Source organism: Scyliorhinus torazame, chromosome 13 (genome assembly GCF_047496885.1).
Source record: "Scyliorhinus torazame isolate Kashiwa2021f chromosome 13, sScyTor2.1, whole genome shotgun sequence".
NCBI lineage: Eukaryota > Metazoa > Chordata > Chondrichthyes > Carcharhiniformes > Scyliorhinidae > Scyliorhinus > Scyliorhinus torazame.
In genome coordinates, this window is record NC_092719.1 from 215,181,004 (window position 1) to 215,199,583 (window position 18,580).

Here is an 18,580-nt window from a genome sequence, read left to right on the forward strand (position 1 = left end):
TCGATGGCTGACCCTCCATGACCTCCTGGAGTAGAGAAGTCCAAAGATGCATGGCCCTCTGAGTAAAGAAATACTTCCTCATCTCAGTCCAAAATGACTGTGTCCCCTCGTTCCGGATCCCCTCCCCTAGCCAGGGGAAACATCCTTCCTGCATCTGCCCTGCCGAGCCCTGTAAGGGAGACCAAAACTGTTGACAATAATCCAGGTACAGTCTCACCAGGACTCTTTACAATTTCAGGAAGACTTCTTTACTCTTGTTTTCGAATTCTCTTGCACTAAAATCCAACACATCATTTGCCTTCCGAATGTCTCGCTGCTTTCAGTGACTTATGAACAAGGACATCCAGGTCCCTTCGGACATTTAGGTCCCTTCGGACATCTTTCACCATTTAAGAAATACTCTACATTTCTGTTTTTCCACATTATAGTCCATCGACTATAATCTTGCCCACTCACTTAGCCTGTCTAAATCCCCATGAAAACTCTTTGCATCCTCCTCACAACTCACATTCCCACTTAGTTTTGTATCAGCCGCAAAACTGGAAATATTGCACAGGGCCCCCACATTTTAATCATTGATATAGATTGTGAATACCTGTGGTCCCAAGCACTGGATCCTTGCTGTACTCCATGTGCCAGCCTGCCAACCTGAGAATAACCCTGGGGCTGGTTTAGCACAGTGGGCTAAACAGCTGGCTTGTAATGCAGAACAAGGCCAGCAGCGCGGGTTCAATTCCCGTACCAGCCTCCCCGAACAGGCGCTGGAATGTGGCGACTAGGGGCTTTTCACAGTAACTTCATTGAAGCCGACTTGTGATAATAAGCAATTATTATTATTATTCCTACTCTGTTTTCTGTCCGTTGACCAATTCTCCAACCACCCCAGTATATTACCCCCCAATCCCATGTACTCTAATTTTCTTACTAACCTCCTGTACAGGACCTTATCGAAATGCACCACATCCACTGGTCCCCCTTTATCTATTCTGCTAATTATCCTCACTAAGAACTCTAATAGGTTTGTCAAACATGATCTTTTCACGATCCTACCATTATTTTCTAAGTGTCCAGTTAGCACATCCATAGATTTGCTACAACGCAGAAGGAGGCCATTTGGTCCATCAAGTCTGCACCGACCCTCCGAAAGAGCATTCTACCTAGGCCCACTCCCCCACCCTATCCCAGTAACCCCTTAACCCTGCTGCACAGTCACCCAAGGCTGGAATCGGAGCTGGGTCCCTGGCGCTGTGAGGCAGCAGTGCTAACCACTGTGCCACCGTGTCATTTTGAATCGATTCTAGCACTGTTGATGTGAGGGTAACAAGTCTGTAGGTTCACATTCTTTCTCTCCTTAAATACGGGGGGCTGTGTTTGGGTGATGTTTCAATGTCCGCTTTACACAAAGTCATCAATCTGACATCAGGACTGGTAAACTAAACGTTGGCCCCGCTTACCTGAAGATACAGCACAGGATTGTCCAAGATGCAGGCACTGTTGCATTCTGTGATATAACCATTGTATTGATGTACACAGAACACATATTTGTTGAACTATAAAGATGATTTATTAACAAACACATGGAAAGATAACTAATGAACTATAATACAGACGATGGCTACTACATTAATTCAGTGAATACTCCTGGAGCTACTCTAAGTGCGACTATCCTCTTGTACGACTTACTACCAACTGGCATGTGTCTCAAGTCATGTGGTAGATCTCTATCACCACCTACCGGTTGGAGGTCGTACTGATAACTATGATAAACAACTATATACATTGATGAGTACATGCATATCATCGCAGGCATAATTCCAGAATCGAGAGAATTTTGGAAAATGACACCATAGCAACCTCTTTCAACACTCTGGGATGTACACCATCAAGTCCAAGGGGTTTGTCAACTTTCAGTCGCCTTAATTTCTCCAGTACCTTTGTGTACAAAGACTAATTTCTTTCAGTTCCTCATTGTCACTAGTCCCTTGGTTCTTTAGTGTTTGATAGAGGTTTATTGTATCGTCCTCCGTGAAGGCAGACACAAAGGATGGGATTCTCCGCCACAGGGAGCTTCCACTCCCGCCGAAGTCAATGGACCTTTGAATGGCTCGCTGCATTTTCCAGCCCCCACCCCCTTCCGCAACTGTGCCGTAAAATTCATCCCAAAGTATTGATTTAGCTTCTCTGCCACTTCCTTATTCCCGATGATAAATTCTCCCAGCTCTTGCCTGAATGGGCCCACATTTATCTTTGCCAACCTTTTCCTTTTCACACACACCAAGAAGCTTTTCCAGTCTTCTTGATAGGTTACTTTCACGTTCTATTTTCTCTTTCTTTCACATTCTATTTTCTCTTTCTTTATCAGTTTCTTCGTCCTCCTTTGCTGAATTCTAAAGTGCTCAGAATCCTCAGGCTTACTATTTTTTGGGCGTAACTTTATAAACTTCTTCCTTTAATTTAATGTAATATTTATCTTATCTTGTTAGCCATGGTTAGCTCACCTTTCCTGCTGGGTTTTGTGCCTCAAAGCAATGTAAATTTATTATAAATCATGCATTAATTCTTTCAATAATGGCCATTGCCTGTTTACCCTCACACCTTTGAATTAGGTTCCCAATTTGACCTCATACCTTTGTAATTTCCTTTGTTTAGATTTAAGACTCTATTTTTGGATTGAACTGCGTCACTTTCAATCTTAATGCAGAATTCCAGCATATTATGATCACTCTTTCCTAAAGGCTCCTTTACAATGAGATAGTTGATTAGCTCTTTCTAATTGGACAGTATTTGAACCAAAATAGCCTGTTGTTTAGCTGGTTCCTCAACAAGCTGTCATAGAAAAGAGAGGGAATGAAGTTGATTTGGATTAAAAAGAAAGAGATGCGGAGCAGTCGTGGGAGAGTCGAGGACCTAGAGGGCATAATCTCAGAGTTAGGGGGCTGCCCATTCAAGACAGAGATGAGGGGAATTTCTTCTTTCAAGTTGGTAATAAATCTCTGGAATTCTTTACCGCAGAGAGCTGTAGATACTGGGTCATTAAAGTATATTCAAGGCTCAGATAGACAGATTGTTGACAGTTAGGGAATCAAGGGTTATGGGGATAAGGTGGGAAAGTGGGATCGAGGATTATATCTGACCAGCCATGATCTCATTGAGTGATGGAGCAGATGTGATGGTCTGAATGACCTATTTCTGCTCTTCCTCCTATGCTGTTATGGTCTAGGCTGGATGGGATGAATCTTCTTTTGCTCCGATGTTGCTGAAGTATCGTCGGTGAGTGATATCATAATGAAAGTTCCAGATCCTGCCCTGTGTCTCTGGGTTCATAATCCAGTGACAATATCACTGCGCCACCACTTTCCCACCTGCCGGCCCTTAAGATCCACCACAACAATCCATCAGCAAAGTGTTTTTACGCATCATCGTCTTTGGTGGCTACACAAAATAATTCCTCAACTATTGTCACAATTGAATTGGGCTTTGGCGGAAGCTGACTCGGAATACCAAGCAGAGTTCTGATTTCCGTATAAAAGGAAGGATATACTTCCCTTGAAGGTGGTAGGTGAAGGTTCAACACTGGCACGAGAGGGTTGTCCTATCATGAATGGCTGAGAAAACTGGGCCTGTCCTGTCTGAAGTTGAGAGGAATGAGGGGCGGTCACATTGAAACGCACTGGATTCTGAAGGGGCTTGACAGGGTCGACGTAGGTTGTTTCCTCTGCCTGGGTAACATGGGGCGACACATTCTCAGGATAGGGGCCAAACATTTCTGACTGAGATGAAGAGAACCTTTTCACTTCATCTGAGTGGTGAAGCGGGCCCAAGGGGCAGCAAGGCTGACTCCTGCTCCTATTTCTGATGTTCTTAAGACATGACCTGGCAAGGGTGGCGTGTGGCGCAGTGGTTAGCACTGGGATTACGGCGCTAAGGACCCGGGTTCGAATCCCGTCCCTAGGTCACGGTCCATGTGGAGTTTGCACATTCTCCCCGTGTCTGCATGGGTTTCACTCCCACAACCCAAAGATGTACAGGTTAGGTGGATTGGCCATGCTAAATTGCCCCTGAGTGTCCAAAGGTGAGGTGGGGTTACGGGGATAGGGTGGGGGATTGGGCCGAGGTGGGTGTATTTTCAGAGGGTCGGTGCAGACCAAGTGGGCTGAATGGCCGCCTTCTGCAGTGTAGGGACTCTATCAAAAAAAAGTCTAATGACGACCATGGTAATTGTCATTAAAAACCCATCTAGTTCACTAATGTCCTTCAAGGAAGGAAATCTGCCGTCCTTACCTGGTCTGGCCTACAGAGCAATGAGGTTGATTCTCAAATGTCATCTGAAATGGAGGGCAGTCAGGAATGGACAATAACTGCTGACCCAGCTGTGACGCCCACATCCCATAAATACATTGTAAAAATCTCACCATGATCATGTGAAAATACGAACAGGGAGTGATTCGTGAGCATCGAAGCAATTCCTAGGTAGCGGCCGCTGTGTTCTCCTGCGCCATGTATTATCATCACTAAAGCCCTGGAAGATTTGTATAGATGAAGAATTCAGCAATGGAACAGCAGACATCAACTTCAATGTAAAGTAAGATGTATTAAAACCCAATAGCTTTGATATTGCAACGGCCTGGATGAAACAATGAGGGAGCGGAGGGCCCGAGGACAACTGGCGATTTGGGAAAGGTTCTCTCGGTTGATGGGCGGGGATGAAGTGTTCGCCGGTCCGGAATTGGCAGTCCACATCGGGCTTTGTGGCAGAAGCCGCGGGCGAACGAGTCGCTGCGGGTGATCGTCCGATTTTACAGTTACCGGAGGAAGGAGCGGTCCTGGAGTGTGCCAAGAAGAGTCGGAACATCGATGGGGGTGGGCACATGGTGTGCATTTATCAGGACATTGAACTGGCGAAGCGGTGGGCGGCCTTCAGTAAGGCGAAGGCAGTGCTGTACAATAAAGGGTATGCGATTTGGGGGGGGTGTATCCAGCGAGGCTGAGGGTCACGTTGGACTCGAGGGTCCATTATTTCGACACGCTGAAGCAGGCTGAGGCCTACATCAAGGACAAAGGACTGGGCCTGGTTTGAGGAGGGCTGGTGGAGGGAGTTCTTTTTCTGCATGTGTAAGTTGGGTTAGGGTGACTGTAAGTATTACAATATAGTCTGCTATGTTTTTGCTGTTATTTTTTCTTGAAGGATGGTGGGGGGATTTTGTTCCTGGAGACCAGGGTCGTGGGGGATGCTAGAGCGGGGGATTGACCTGATAATTGGAGGGATAGAGAAGCATGGTAGGGATGCTGGGATAGGGATGAGGGAGTAGGGAGCATGGGCCTGGGGGATGGGGTTGTTGGCTTTTTTCATGTTTGTTTTTGGGCGGGACTCTGTGTGGGACATCTTGCTAGCACTAAGGGGAAGGCTAGTGAATGGGAGTGAAAAATGAAAATTAAATTAAAATGAAATGTGTGGTGTGTGAGGAGGGGCGGCAACCTATTGGGCCAAATTGGCGAGGCTCGATGAGTCAGGAGGGTTTGTTTGGGAGTGGGAGAGGTTAGTTGAGGCGGCAGGCAGTCTGCCTACTAGGTGCGAGTTAGGACGTTGGTAGGGGAACGGGGAGAGGTCGGGAGCTAGCAGTGACCAAGGGATATTCTTTGTCTCACCCGTTGGGTGGAGCAAGCGGCTATCGTAGGTTGGCCTGGGGCCTAGGAGGTGGTGGTGAAGATATGGCGCATCACGATGGTAATGGCTGACTCGAGAGAAAGAGAGGGTTGAGGGCCACCGAGAAGGTTAGGTACCGGGAACGTGCGGGGCCTGGGAGGACTAGTAAAGAGGGCGAGGGTGTTTGCTCATTTAAAGAGTCTGGAAGACGACATGATGTTTTTACAAGAGACTCACATGCAGGAACGGGATCGGACTAGGCTCTGGGATGCCTGGGTGAGCCAGGTATGATGCGACCATCAATTCACGTGAGACAGAGAGTTGAAGTGAACAGTGGCTTTAATCGACTAGAACAGTGCCTGCCTGCGACTGCTCTGCTAGTGAGAGCCGCCTACAGGGCAGCTGCTCTTTATACCTCCCCTCAAGGGGGAGGAGCCAGGGGCAGAGCCCGCAAAGGCACCAACATGATACATTCCGTGTAGTACAGTACAATGGTCCATAGGTTGAGCCCACATGGGCAACAGCGTGATACAATGTAATACAGTGGTAAATGGTTACTACAATACGTTCACCACAGGGCCCGGGGGGGTTGGCGATCTTAATTAATGAGAGCATTCGGTTCCAGGCAGAGAGGGTCATAGTGGATCAGGGTGGATGATATGTGACGATAATAAGGGCATTAGAGAGGAAGTAGGTGGTTCTAATGAATGTATATGCCCTGTATTGGGTCGATGCATCATTTATGAAATGGTTGCTAGCTACTGGACAACCACCAATTGATTTGGGGGGGGGGGGGGGGGGGGATGCAGGGCTGCTGCCCGACTTGGGGTTATGTATTAGGATTTCAAGAGCCACACGGAGTATGTTAAAAATAATGATAATGGGGAGGTTTCACCCTCAACTTTGTGGGAGGGGCTGAAGGTGGTGATCAGAGGGGAGACCCTAGTGTATTAGGCACATGTGGACGCGGAGGTGAGGGAGAAGCGACAGACACTGGTGGATGGGATTCTAGGGGTGGGTTGTAGGTATTGCGAGGTACCCGATCCTGAAGCTTTTGCCATACAAGGAAACAACTGCAACTACAGTTTGACTTGTTCAGTCAATTGGTGCGCTAATTGAGGCAGGCAAATGGGGCTGTGCATGGGTATGGGGAGAAGGCCAGGCATCTCTTAGCTCATCAGTTAAGGTGACAGGAGGCAGCCAGGTAGATTGTTCAGGCTAAGGATTTGGAGGGTAGGCTGGTCTCCACCTCGGAAAAGGTGAATGAAGTGATTAGGGCCTTGTATGAGAGGTTGCGTAGGTCGGAGCCACCGCAGGATGAACGAAAAATGGCAGAGTTTCTGGGGGTTTGGAGTTTCCCAAGGTGGGGGAGGATGTGGAGGAGGAGCTGTAGGCACCATTGGGCCTGGAGGAGTTTCAGGCAGCGTTAAAGCTTATGCAGGGCAGGAAGGCACCGGGCCCGGATGTGTTCCTGGGAGAATTTTATCAGAAGTTTTTGGATCAGTTGGGTCCATTGTTGTTGGACATGTTTACGGCTCGTTTGCCTGGGGCACCCTTCCAGAGACACTGGGGCAGGCGTCCATTTCACTGCTCCTGAAGAAGGATAAAGACCCCACAAAGTGTGGGTCGTACTGTCTGATCTCCCTGTTAAACGTGGATGCCAAATTACTGGCCAAGTTTCTGGCCAAAGTTGGAGTCTTGCCTCCCGGAGCTAGTAGGGGAAGATCAGACAGGGTTTGTGAAGGGATGCAGGTTGGCTCGAAACGTGTGTCAGTTGCTGACTGCTTACCCCAGCGGCCGCGCTGGTATCAGATGTAATTGTATCATTGGACGTGGAGAAGGCTTTCGACCGGGTGGAGTGGGTGTAATTTTTTCTGGTATTGGAGAAGTTTGGGTTTGGTCCTGGGTTTGTGTTGTAGGTGGGCCGGGTCTAATCGGTTAAGGTGAACATCTTGCCGAGATTTCTATTTTTATTTCAGTGACTCCCGGTGTTCCTGCCCAAGTCATTTTTTCGGGAGGTTGAGCGGCTTATTATAATAATAATCTTTATTGTCACAAGTAGGCTTACATTAACAATGCAATGAAGTTACTGTGAAAATTCCCTAGACGCCATATTCCGGCGCCTGTTCGGGCACACAGAACGAGAATTTAGAATGTCCAATTTGTTAGACGTTTTAGTTGCTGTGATATGAAGAGTCTAAAGTTCTGTTCCTTTTTCACAAACACACATTTATTTCATTCCAACAGCCTTTGCACAAAACTCTCACTATACATCACCTGACAGAGGCCACCTGAAGCCCCTTTACATATCAGTGTCAATTAATGGATACTTAACATAAATGAGACAACTAATTGCAATGTCTCTTAACCCATTACTTAGCAGTCTCCCCTTCCTTGGAGAAAAATAATAATTAGGTGAAAACAAAATTTCAAGAAACTCAAAAACACACAACATGATTCCCCCCCCCCTTTTTTCAGTTTTGTTTTTGTTTGGACGAGAAAGAAAGAAAAAAACAGTCACAGAAACAAACGCCCTTCATTAACAATATCCAAAAGTTTCTGTGAACTCGCACCTCTTTTCGTAAAACAGTCTGACAGTTGATAGCTCCTGTCGACCCATTTAATTTTTGTTATTTCCCCTCTGTCCAACATCTGCTTCAAATTTGAGATGTCTATCCGTAACCTCTTTTCATTGACACTTTTTGTAGAGTGCACATTTTCCCACAAGGATTTATTGTCAATGTGACAGTCAATAGGTATATTACCCAAATCCCCTAATCGCAAAATTTCTGTCAATATCTGACTTATATAAAAGGCCATATCCACCGCCTCTATAAGGCAAAGGGGTGCGTCTCAGCAGCCAAAGTGCTTTTTACCACTCTCCTTATTTTCTTTGCTTCCCACACAAGCGGGCAACATTTACCATTGTTCCCCAAAAGGAAAATTATAAAACCTCCTGCGCTTGAAACCCCATCACATAAATTTGCATAGGACTCATCACTATAAACTATGAGTTTCAAGTGACTAAGGTCACCTAAAACCGGGAACTTCGAAACACACTCCTGCATTTTTAGTTTGGCCAACGCTTTATTTGCTCTTATTATGTCTTCCACTTTGGGATCATTCATTTTTCTACTCAACTCAAAGACATCAAAACTCACGTCCGGTCTAGTCTGTCTACCTAACCACTTCAGTTGCCCAATTAAACTTCGCAGTTGCTCTTTTTCTATCTTTGAAACCATTGCGTCTTTTTGTGAAACTCGGCCACGACTAATTGCTATTGGGCTGATGCTTTCCAAATAAGATTGCTGACGTAAAGTTGCTCCTAACTTAGTCTGTCCAATTTCCAGTCCAATATATTTAAATACACCGGAAGCCTGACTTCCAACCCTGAATTCTTTCCTCAAACCAGAGATTACAATAGCTTCAAAATCACTAGTCCCACCCCACAAAAAATCATCGACATGCATCATAAAGATGCCAGAAAGATTTCCTTTATAGTGTCAGTAAAACATTGCAGGATCTGCTTTCAACTGGCAACAGCCTAACTTTAACAAAACTGACCTTACCGAAAAATACCAGACTCTAGATGCATCATTTAATCCATATACACATTTGTTCAACTTCCAGAGTACCCCTTCTGGTTAGCTGCTTCTTTAGGAGGACAGAGAAAAATGTCTCTCTGGAGCCGATGCCCTTGCAAAAAGGCAGCTTTTATATCTATAGATTTGCATTCCCATGCCTTTGTGGCTAATAGAGCCAAGAAGATCTTTAAAATAACCTTTCCTGCTGTAGGTGAATCTACCCTTAAATCCTGATCTTCTAAGTTTTCTTCAAATCCCCTTGCCACAAGCCTGGCCTTAGCCTTATAAGTTCCATCCGGAAGAACCTTTTCCGTGCAAATCCATCTGTGGGATAGAGCTCTTTGTCGCCTATCCGGTACTTCCGTGTATACCCCAAATTCACTCCAACTATGCAATTCTTGCTGTTTAGCATCTTTGATAACTTTTTCATCTAATTTATTTGAAGCCACCAATTCCTGTACCAGCCTCCCCGAACAGGCGCCGGAATGTGGCGACTAGGGGCTTTTCACAGTAACTTCATTGAAGCCTACTCGTGACAATAAGCGATTTTCATTTCATTTTCATTCAATCTCACGTGCATGTGGGCTTCTACTCCTATTAGTATTCTTAGTCTTACTCATGTTCCGAGATCTTGATAAACTACGTCCCCTCTCCCGCCTGGTATCTCATTCTGTACTGCTACTGCTTGATCTTTCCCTTATGCTGTGGGATGTCCTTTCAATAGTTCTCTTTTCCTGTGGACCTGTTCACTATCCAATGTACTATCTGAACTGGCACTGTGTTTCTGTGCCCTCCATTTTTGAACTTCGTTTTACGCATCCATTGTCTTGACTCCTTCCCCTAAATGCTGTACAATGAACCAATGTTTATACTTTCCAGTAGCCTTCCCTGCTCTACTAATAACAGTTGCATCCTTCCATTGACTAGACCCTTCAGGCAAGTATGTCACTTTTGTACCAACTTTTGGCAGTTGCCCTTTCAGAAAAATGGCCTGTTCTAATTCATCAGAAGTGTTGTGTTCCTCTACAGAAACCCTGCCTATATCAGTTAACTGGTCCTCATAGTTCTCTAACACATGCGTACCAGATGACTCTGGTTCCTCGTCATGTCTGTCTGCTCTGTCTAAATTTGAAAATTTGTAATCTGTACCCATTATCCTTGATGAATGTACCCTAACAGTTTGATTACCATGTTGCAAAATAATTGTTTTGCCATCTATGCCTATGATCTTCCCTGGGCCTTTCCATTCATTAGAATTGTCTCTCTTATAGTACACCATGTCTCCTTGCTGAAAAACGGCATCTGATGGCCGTACGTTATGTCTTAAAGCTCTGCGAATTCTTTCAGAGACTTCTGCTTCCAAAAAAGCTTTTCTACTGCTATGTAATGCATTTAAATGTTCAGCAAAACCAGAGATAATTGTAGTCCCCTCTCAAGCTGGAGGCTGGTCATCCAAAATGGACGGAATTTTAGGATTTCTACCAAACACTAATTGATAAGGACTATAGCCCCCAACCATCTGCAATGAATTCTTTGCATGTACCGCCCATGCTAAAGCTGAATTTAGCCTGCAATTTGGTCGATCTGCCAAAATTTTCCGAAGCATGTCATCGATGACAGCATGATTTCTTTCACAGACACCATTACTAAATGGGCTTTCTGCAGCCGTATTCATAACTCTGATATTCACATTTTCACACATATCCCTAAACTCATCATTCGCACATTCTCCTCCATTGTCCCTAAGGAATTTTGCCAGTGGACCCATTCCTGTCCCTATCCATTTTTTCACGATTTGATCCAGAATTACTCTCTTTTCTTTACTTCATACAATCGTTGATTGACTAAATCTGGTTGCTAAATCTATAAAATGCAAAATAAATATATTATTTGCTTTATCCTAGATCTTAAGGTCCATGGCCACAATGGTCGTTAAAATCCCTGGCCAAAGGTAGGGTTACTATCGGTCGTGCTGATGTCCTTCTGTACTTCCTACAAACAGGTCACTAACCTGTTCTATCAGTTTAGTACAGTCGTCATCCCTTACCCCTGCATCCTTTAATAAATTTTTCAGCCTCCGAGGAGACGGATGTGCAAATTGCCTATTCAGTTTTAATACCACAAGCTTTTTATCAGCTAAAGTCCCATTTTCAACTGCCATTAACACATCCTTAACCACTCTATTTGAAATATTATTTGTCAGTAATGGAATACAATAGTGTCCCGACTGTGTAAATTGTAAGTCCATCATCTTTCCAAAAACTGTTGCCTTATCCTGTTCCATATCCAGTTTCATGTGTGCTTTCTTCATCGACGGTCTGCTCAGAAGCAAAGGTATCTCACTTGATACAACATCCGTGCTGATGAAATGATTCACTCCGGCAATATTGCAAGGGATCACCACTCTTTTCTGCGACTTCAGAGTATTATCATCCCCAAACCTGAAACTTGTGGAACTTTCAATTTCCTTAACCTTGTTACGATTTTCAGCATTCAAGGAGTCCAGATAACATTTTAACCATTCAATTCCACACACAGTAGATGTGCAGCCACTGTCCAATACAGCACAGTTGAAGGATTCTGCAACCAACACCCTCATTACCGGCGTAAAACTGCTTGTCAATAGGACAATGTCTTCTTTCTGGTCACTATCTTTTTCCTCTTCTGACTCTTCCGTGTCATGTGTCGCTTCAAACACTCTATCATAACGAGTTGGACAGTTGAAAGCATAATGGTATTGAGAGTCACATCGGAAACGTCGATTTATCATGCCCCATGCATTTCTGGGGTTCATCTTCCTATTGTAGGTTCTAACTGGGTTTCTGTCTTCATAATTTCCCTGTCTCTGTCTCCTTCTATAGTCTGGAGCCCTGTTCGTAGCCATACGATTTCACCATCCTGTTAGTAGTGTATCTTCCATATTCTGCCTTATTGCAGGCTGACCTATTTGAGTCATCAGAGCCATCGGAATCGAATGTTTCCCCAGAAACGTTTGTAAAGCTTTTGTCATCTGTTCGAATAAGGTATCCTTATCAGTAAACTGAACTGTCAAAACCAGGAGCCTATCCATATGTTGCTCACTCTAGCACAGTCAATTAATTTAAAGGCCAACACAGACTGTGGAAATTCCAGGTTGTGTTTCTGCAGCCTTTTATATAGTCTGCCAAATTCCATTATATAGTCTTCCATGGAAATATCCTCCATTTTCCGGAACTTATCAAAATCTGACTATGCTTCATACACACTTAACAAGTCATCTTTCTTATAAATCTTATCCATATAATGTAATAAAGTCTCCAGACCTTCTTCAGAGTATAACTCTTCCAATTCCAGCTCAGAAAGCACTTTGTTTGTTTCGGATTTTACTGCCATATGGTAGAGAAAGAGCCAATGCCATACCTTGTTTTCTCTTTCCCAAAGCAGTTACCTTAGTCCACATAACTACCGCACTTCTCCATTGGTCGTACGATTTCCTTTCAGAGAATAAGGGAGGATAGTCATATCCAGTCATCTTTATCCTCGGTTCAGCCATATATCCCTTTTTTTTCTCACTCACTCCTGGTTTGATCTGGAAAAGTTGTATCTTTCAACCTTCACATTTACACAGCAACCATCCTCTGCTACCAATTGTTAGACGTTTTAGTTGCTGTGACATGAAGAGTCTAAAGTTCAGTTTTTCACCAACACACATTTATTTCATTCCAACAGACTTTGCACAAAACTCAAGGCTGGCTCCCATTTGTGCTGACCACCTGTTTGAGGCACATTGTCATTTTCTTCTTTCTGGCAACATGATAGATAAGTTTAGCCAAGACGGGACAACCCTGGAACCCTCTGAGATCTACAGTGGGGTTAAAGGAGGTTTTGTTCTGACACCAACATTTTTTGGCATGTTCTCTTTGCTGCTGTTATTTGCATCTACCGAGGGCATTTACTTACATACCAGAACTGATGGAAGGCTGTGCAACTTTGCTCACCTGATATCCAAGGCAAAGGGATGCAGAAAGCGCTCATCAAAGAGTTGGAGTACATTCCATAGTGAGGAACACCTAAGGGGGCAAATGGGCTGGCTCTTCCACACTCGTAAAGAGTTTGGTTTAACCATCAGCGTCAGGAAAACTTATGTCTCGGTCCAGGATATTGTCATACTGCATCTATCTATCAGCATTGACAATGTGACGTTGGGGATTATTGCTAGCTTCACATAGCTGGGCTCCACAATCACCAGCAATCTGTCACTTGGTGCCGAAATAAACAAGCACATTTCAATAGCTGCAGCTGTTATGTCCAAGCTGAACAAGAGAGTGTGGAACAACAGCAACATGACTGAGAACACCAAACCGTGCATCTACCAAGTCCGTATGCTCAGCGCACTCCTGTACAGTGCTGAAACCATAAGCTAGGCAGGATAAAAGGTAGGACAGTTTCCACCTTCTCTGTCTCAGATGTATCCTCAACATCTCTTGGCCGGACAAGATCACCGCCTCAGCACACGCTGATTGGTATTTTAATTAATGTTTTAATTAAATTTGTCACATTTTGTACAAAATTACCAAACATACAAGCAAATACCTTGAGCAAAACACTAACCCCAAACAAATTCTCCCCCAAAACCTTCCAAAACAACAAAAACAAAACAGAAGAGTAAAGAAACCCCCACCAACCAGACATCCCTCCACCCCCCAAACTCCCCACCCATTCCCATGTCTCCACTGGCTCAGCCATGTTCATCGGATGGATGATGATGGTCGTGTACCCAAAGACCTTCTGTGCGGTGGAGTGGCCATTGAACCATGACCTCATGGGGGTCCATACCATCGCAACAAGGAGACCTTCAAGTGAAATATGAAGATGGCAGACACTGACACAGACAACTGGGAGGTAGTTGCTGACAGCCATGACCTCCAGAGGCTGACTGGTTGGAAGGGCATTGGAGGAGGCGAGCAGAAATGAAAATATCATCCGGCCGAGACGAGGGCCCAGAAAAAATGGGTCCAGATAATCGGGCACCCTCTCAGCCCACTGGCTTCTTCTGTAGCAAATGGGAGATTGTTGGGCCAGAGCGGGACTCTGAGCCACACCAGGAGATGCTTAACAGAGTTGACCACCACGACACAAACCATCGTCTGACAAGACGGGCGGCTGCCACCTGCCTGCGAACGTTCTAGGTTTCTTGTCCGAGGGCACCCAAATCTGTGTAAACGCCAACATTTTAAGGATCCTTACATTTAATAAAAATTCTGCCTTTCAAGTCTTCCTACCGAATAAACAACCGCACATTTCCCCACATGTCACTTTATTGTCCACTTATTTAACCTGTCTTTGCAGCCTCTTTCTGTCCTCCTCACAGTTTACCTCCCCACCTATTATGGCAACATCAACAGACTTGAATATATCGCTGTCTGCATCTTTATTTCTGTCAATAATATCAATTGTAAATAGTGGAAGTCCCACCGCTGATCCTTGTAACACCTTGTAATTAGTCTGCCAACTTGAAAATTTATCCCTACTCCCTTCCTACAAACTGGTAAGCAATCCTCTGTTCATGCCAATATATTAATACCAACCTCATCTTGTCTAATAACCTTTTATGTGACACCATATCAAAGGCCTTATGGAAATCGAAATATACAATATCCACTTGTTCACTTCCATCTACCCTGTTCGTTACTCGCTCAAAAAAGCTTTTTCCCTTTCACAAAACCATGTTGATTCTGCCGAGTTACATTCTGGTTTTCAAACTGTCTTGGAAACAAGTCCTTAATAATAGATCCCAGCATTTCCCCAGTGATGTCAGGTTTCCTGATGATTTTGTGCAAATTAGTTGCCCTGCTTGCTACATTGGAACAGTAGCGGCTGTTAGGGTGGAGAACCTGTGTGATTCTCTCCCACAGAGACTGTGGACACCAAGTCACTGAATATATTTAAGAACAAAACAGTCAGATTTCTAGGGGTGTGGGGAGAGCGCTGGGGTCTGACAGCGAGATAGAGGATGAGCCATGTTGAATGGTGGAGCAGGCTCGAAGTGCGAATGGCCCACCCCTGCTTCTATTTTCTATGTTTCTTCGTGGGTTTCACCGTAGCACAGTGGTTAGCACTGCTGCCTTGCAGCACCAGGGATCCGGGTACAATTCCGGCCTTGGGTGACTGTTCATGTGGAGTTTGCACGTTCTCCCCGTGTCTGCATGTTTTTCCTCCAGGTGCTCCGGTTTCCTCCCACAGTCCAACGATGTGCAGGTTAGGCGGATTGGCCTTGCTAAATTGCCCTTTAGTGTCCAAAAGATGGGGTTACTGGGTTACGGGAATAGGGTGGAGGTGTGGGCTTAAGTATGGTGCTCTTTCCAAGGGCCAGTGCAGACCTGCTGGGCCAAATGGCCACCTTCTGCACTGTAAATTCTATGATTCTATGATTAACTCTAAAGGGCCGGGGACAACCTGAGGGTGTGGAAGGCACTATAGAAATGCAGGTGTGTTCCTCCTTTAGTCACCGGCGTTAAGAACAGCCATTGTCACTCAGGCTTGGTGACTCAGATGTCAAGATCACCACTGAGCCGTAGGTCAGGTCTGAGCTTCAATCCCCAGTCTGTGTTCAATGAGCTGTTTGCTTCCTGTTGGAAATGTCACTAACAAGCAGGGAGGGAGAATCTCACAGTTTCCACACCCAATCAGTGACAGCGCCAGAAAGTGCATGCACATAAATATTGGAATCCTAAACATGTACAGGACAGATGGAAGCTCTTTGGCCCATTGAGCCTGTGCCAGCTTTTTCAACAAGCCGCCTAATTAGTCCCAATCTCCCTCCTCCCTATTGCCCTAAAAATAAAGCCATGCATGGACCTATTCATTTTCTTTCAGCGGTTTATTATCCAATCTGCATGGTCCACCTTCCTCGGCAGCAGCACCTTACCACTCAGAGTATCAGATTGCATGAAGCCTGCTGCTTCCATAGAACTGTGTCCTCTAGCTACTCTGCTGCCCCGCCTCATCCCCGCCAGTGGGAACAGCTCCACCCGATCCACTGTATGAACCAAACCCCCCCCCCCTCCACCCTGACCCAACCCCGCCCCGTAGTGAGGAAGACCTCCACGTCCCAGTTATAGAGTCACAGAGTTTTACAGCGCAACAAAGAGGCCCTATGGCCCATCGACTCTGCACCGGCCATCGTGCACCTATCTCTTCTAAACCCGTTTGCCGGCCTGTTGGCTACGGCGTTTCAAGAGCTCATCCAAAAGCTGCTCAAGAGCCCCACAACCCCTCCCTGTCCACATTACTGAGACTTAGCAAGTACTCCGGGTGGGGGGGGGGGGGGGGGGGGGGGTGCTGCCAACGCTTTGGGATGTCCTGAGGTCATACAAGGCGCTATAGCATAGAATCATAGAATTTACAGTGCAGAAGGAGGCCATTCGGCCCATCGAGTCTGCACCGGCCCTTGGAAAGAGCACCCTACCCAAGCCCACACTGCCAACCTATCCCCGTAACCCAGTAACCCCGCCCCACCTTTTCGGACACTAAGGGGCAATTTAGCACGGCCAATCCACCTAACCTGCACATCTTTGGACTGTGGGAGGAAACATGAGCCCCCGGAGGAAACCCACGCACACACGGGGAGAACGTGCAAACTCCACACAGACCGTGACCCGAGGCCGGAATTGAACCCGGGTCCCTGGTGCTGTGAGGCAGCAGTGCTAACCACAGCGCTACCGTGCTGCCCATTTGTCACCTGCCTTTCCCTGGGAGGGGTCCGCATTTGCCTATGGGGCAGTCCCATTTCACAGCAGAGGGGGTGGGGGGAAGCATTCCCCCCCCCCCCCCCATCTCTATATACCCCTTGGGGGAGGGAGGGTGAAACTGACCTGGGTTAATTACAATGCAGGATGAGAAACTTACTCCACAGCCCAGTCTCAATAAGCTGGACCAGAATCAAAGCCTATTGCTCTGATATGTTCTGTGTTTAACTATCAGGTGAAGCTGACCTGGGCGATGCTTTAGGTTCCCAGTATCTGCAGAAAATGTAATTTCCAGCTCCGTTGACGAAGTGAGGGATATCCTTGTAGGTCACGCCTTGGGGAGACACACGATCCCTTTTCCGGGGGCAGCAGCACCCGGCACACATGTCATTGGAGAGAGGGGGTCCGAGGCAGGGCAAAAGTTACAGCTTGTCTGGGTGGGTGCCCCGGGGGGGCCCTTTCCAACTAGTCAGAGAAATGGGGCCCGTGGCCATGAGCGTGCCTCTGTGCGGGGTGCCACCCTCTGCTGCAGCCACCCATCCCTTCAGTCCATCTGTGCGCCTGTCCCCCGCAGAGGAAGGTGTGAAAGAGCAACAGAAGCTCCCGGCGCTGGCTGACCTTCAGTGACACACGTAAGGGACAGCGACACAATCAGCGGAACGCACGGGGAACTCTCAATTCGGCGGCAGGACGCTGCCCGGGCGCTGCAACCCTCGCTCCGGGTTTAACTTGGCCGTTTTCAGAATTTTTTTTTAAACATTCCCTTCTCAGGGAAGGGGTGGGTGGGTGGGGGTGAAGGACAGATGCCCCAGAACGATACTCGGGTTAAATGGGATCCCTATGTCAAGTTGAGCAAGATTACACTTTTGTTCCAGAACTTGAGGCCTTCCAAAATTCTGATGCTTGTATCGAGATTCAGTCCAAGTCCCCCTCATCTGTTACCCCTTTCACAGCAGGTCCCCCTCATCTGTTACCCCTTTCACAACAGGTCCCCCTCATCTGTACCCCTTTCACAACAAGACCCCCTCATCTGTTACCCCTTTCACAGCAGGTCCCCCTCATCTGTTACCCCTTTCACAACAAGTCCCCCTCATCTGTACCCCTTTCACAACAAGACCCCCTCATCTGTTACCCCTTTCACAACAGGTCCCCCTCATCTGTACCCCATTCACAACAAGTCCCCCTCATCTGTACCCCTTTCACAACAAGACCCCCTCATCTGTTACCCCTTTCACAACAAGACCCCCTCATCTGTTACCCCTTTCACAAGTCCCCCTCATCTGTACCCCTTTCACAACAAGACCCCCTCATCTGTACCCCTTTCACAACAAGTCCCCCTCACCTGTTACCCCTTTCACAACAGGTCCCCCTCATCTGTTACCCCTTTCACAACAAGTCCCCCTCATCTGTACCCCTTTCACAACAAGACCACCTCATCTGTACCCCTTTCACAACAAGTCCCCCTGATCTGTACCCCTTTCACAACAAGACCCCTAATCTGTTACCCCTTTCACAACAAGAGCCCCTCATCTGTTACCCCTTTCACAACAAGTCCCCCTCATCTGTACCCCTTTCAAAAGACCCCCCTCATCTGTTACCCCTTTCACAACAAGACCCCCTCATCT

General features: G+C 46.3%; 1 protein-coding gene across 4 annotated transcripts in view; it reads right to left on the bottom strand.

Annotated features, from left to right (window-relative positions):
• LOC140388613 (monoglyceride lipase-like) overlaps positions 1-18,580 on the bottom strand; it is a 160,807-nt gene that overhangs the window by 61,355 nt on the left and 80,872 nt on the right. For 2 of the 4 annotated variants that reach the window (XM_072473055.1, XM_072473053.1), the window contains exons 1-2: positions 17,202-17,642; positions 4,413-4,519 (exon numbers count right to left, since the gene is read on the bottom strand). In XM_072473055.1, coding sequence (XP_072329156.1) covers positions 4,413-4,519; positions 17,202-17,341 — 247 coding nt within the window. In that variant the 5' untranslated portion in view covers positions 17,342-17,642. Of the gene's footprint in view, positions 1-4,412; positions 4,520-17,081; positions 17,128-17,201; positions 17,643-18,580 lie in introns of those variants that run through there. The other 2 variants (XM_072473056.1, XM_072473054.1) reach the window with 2 other exon arrangements.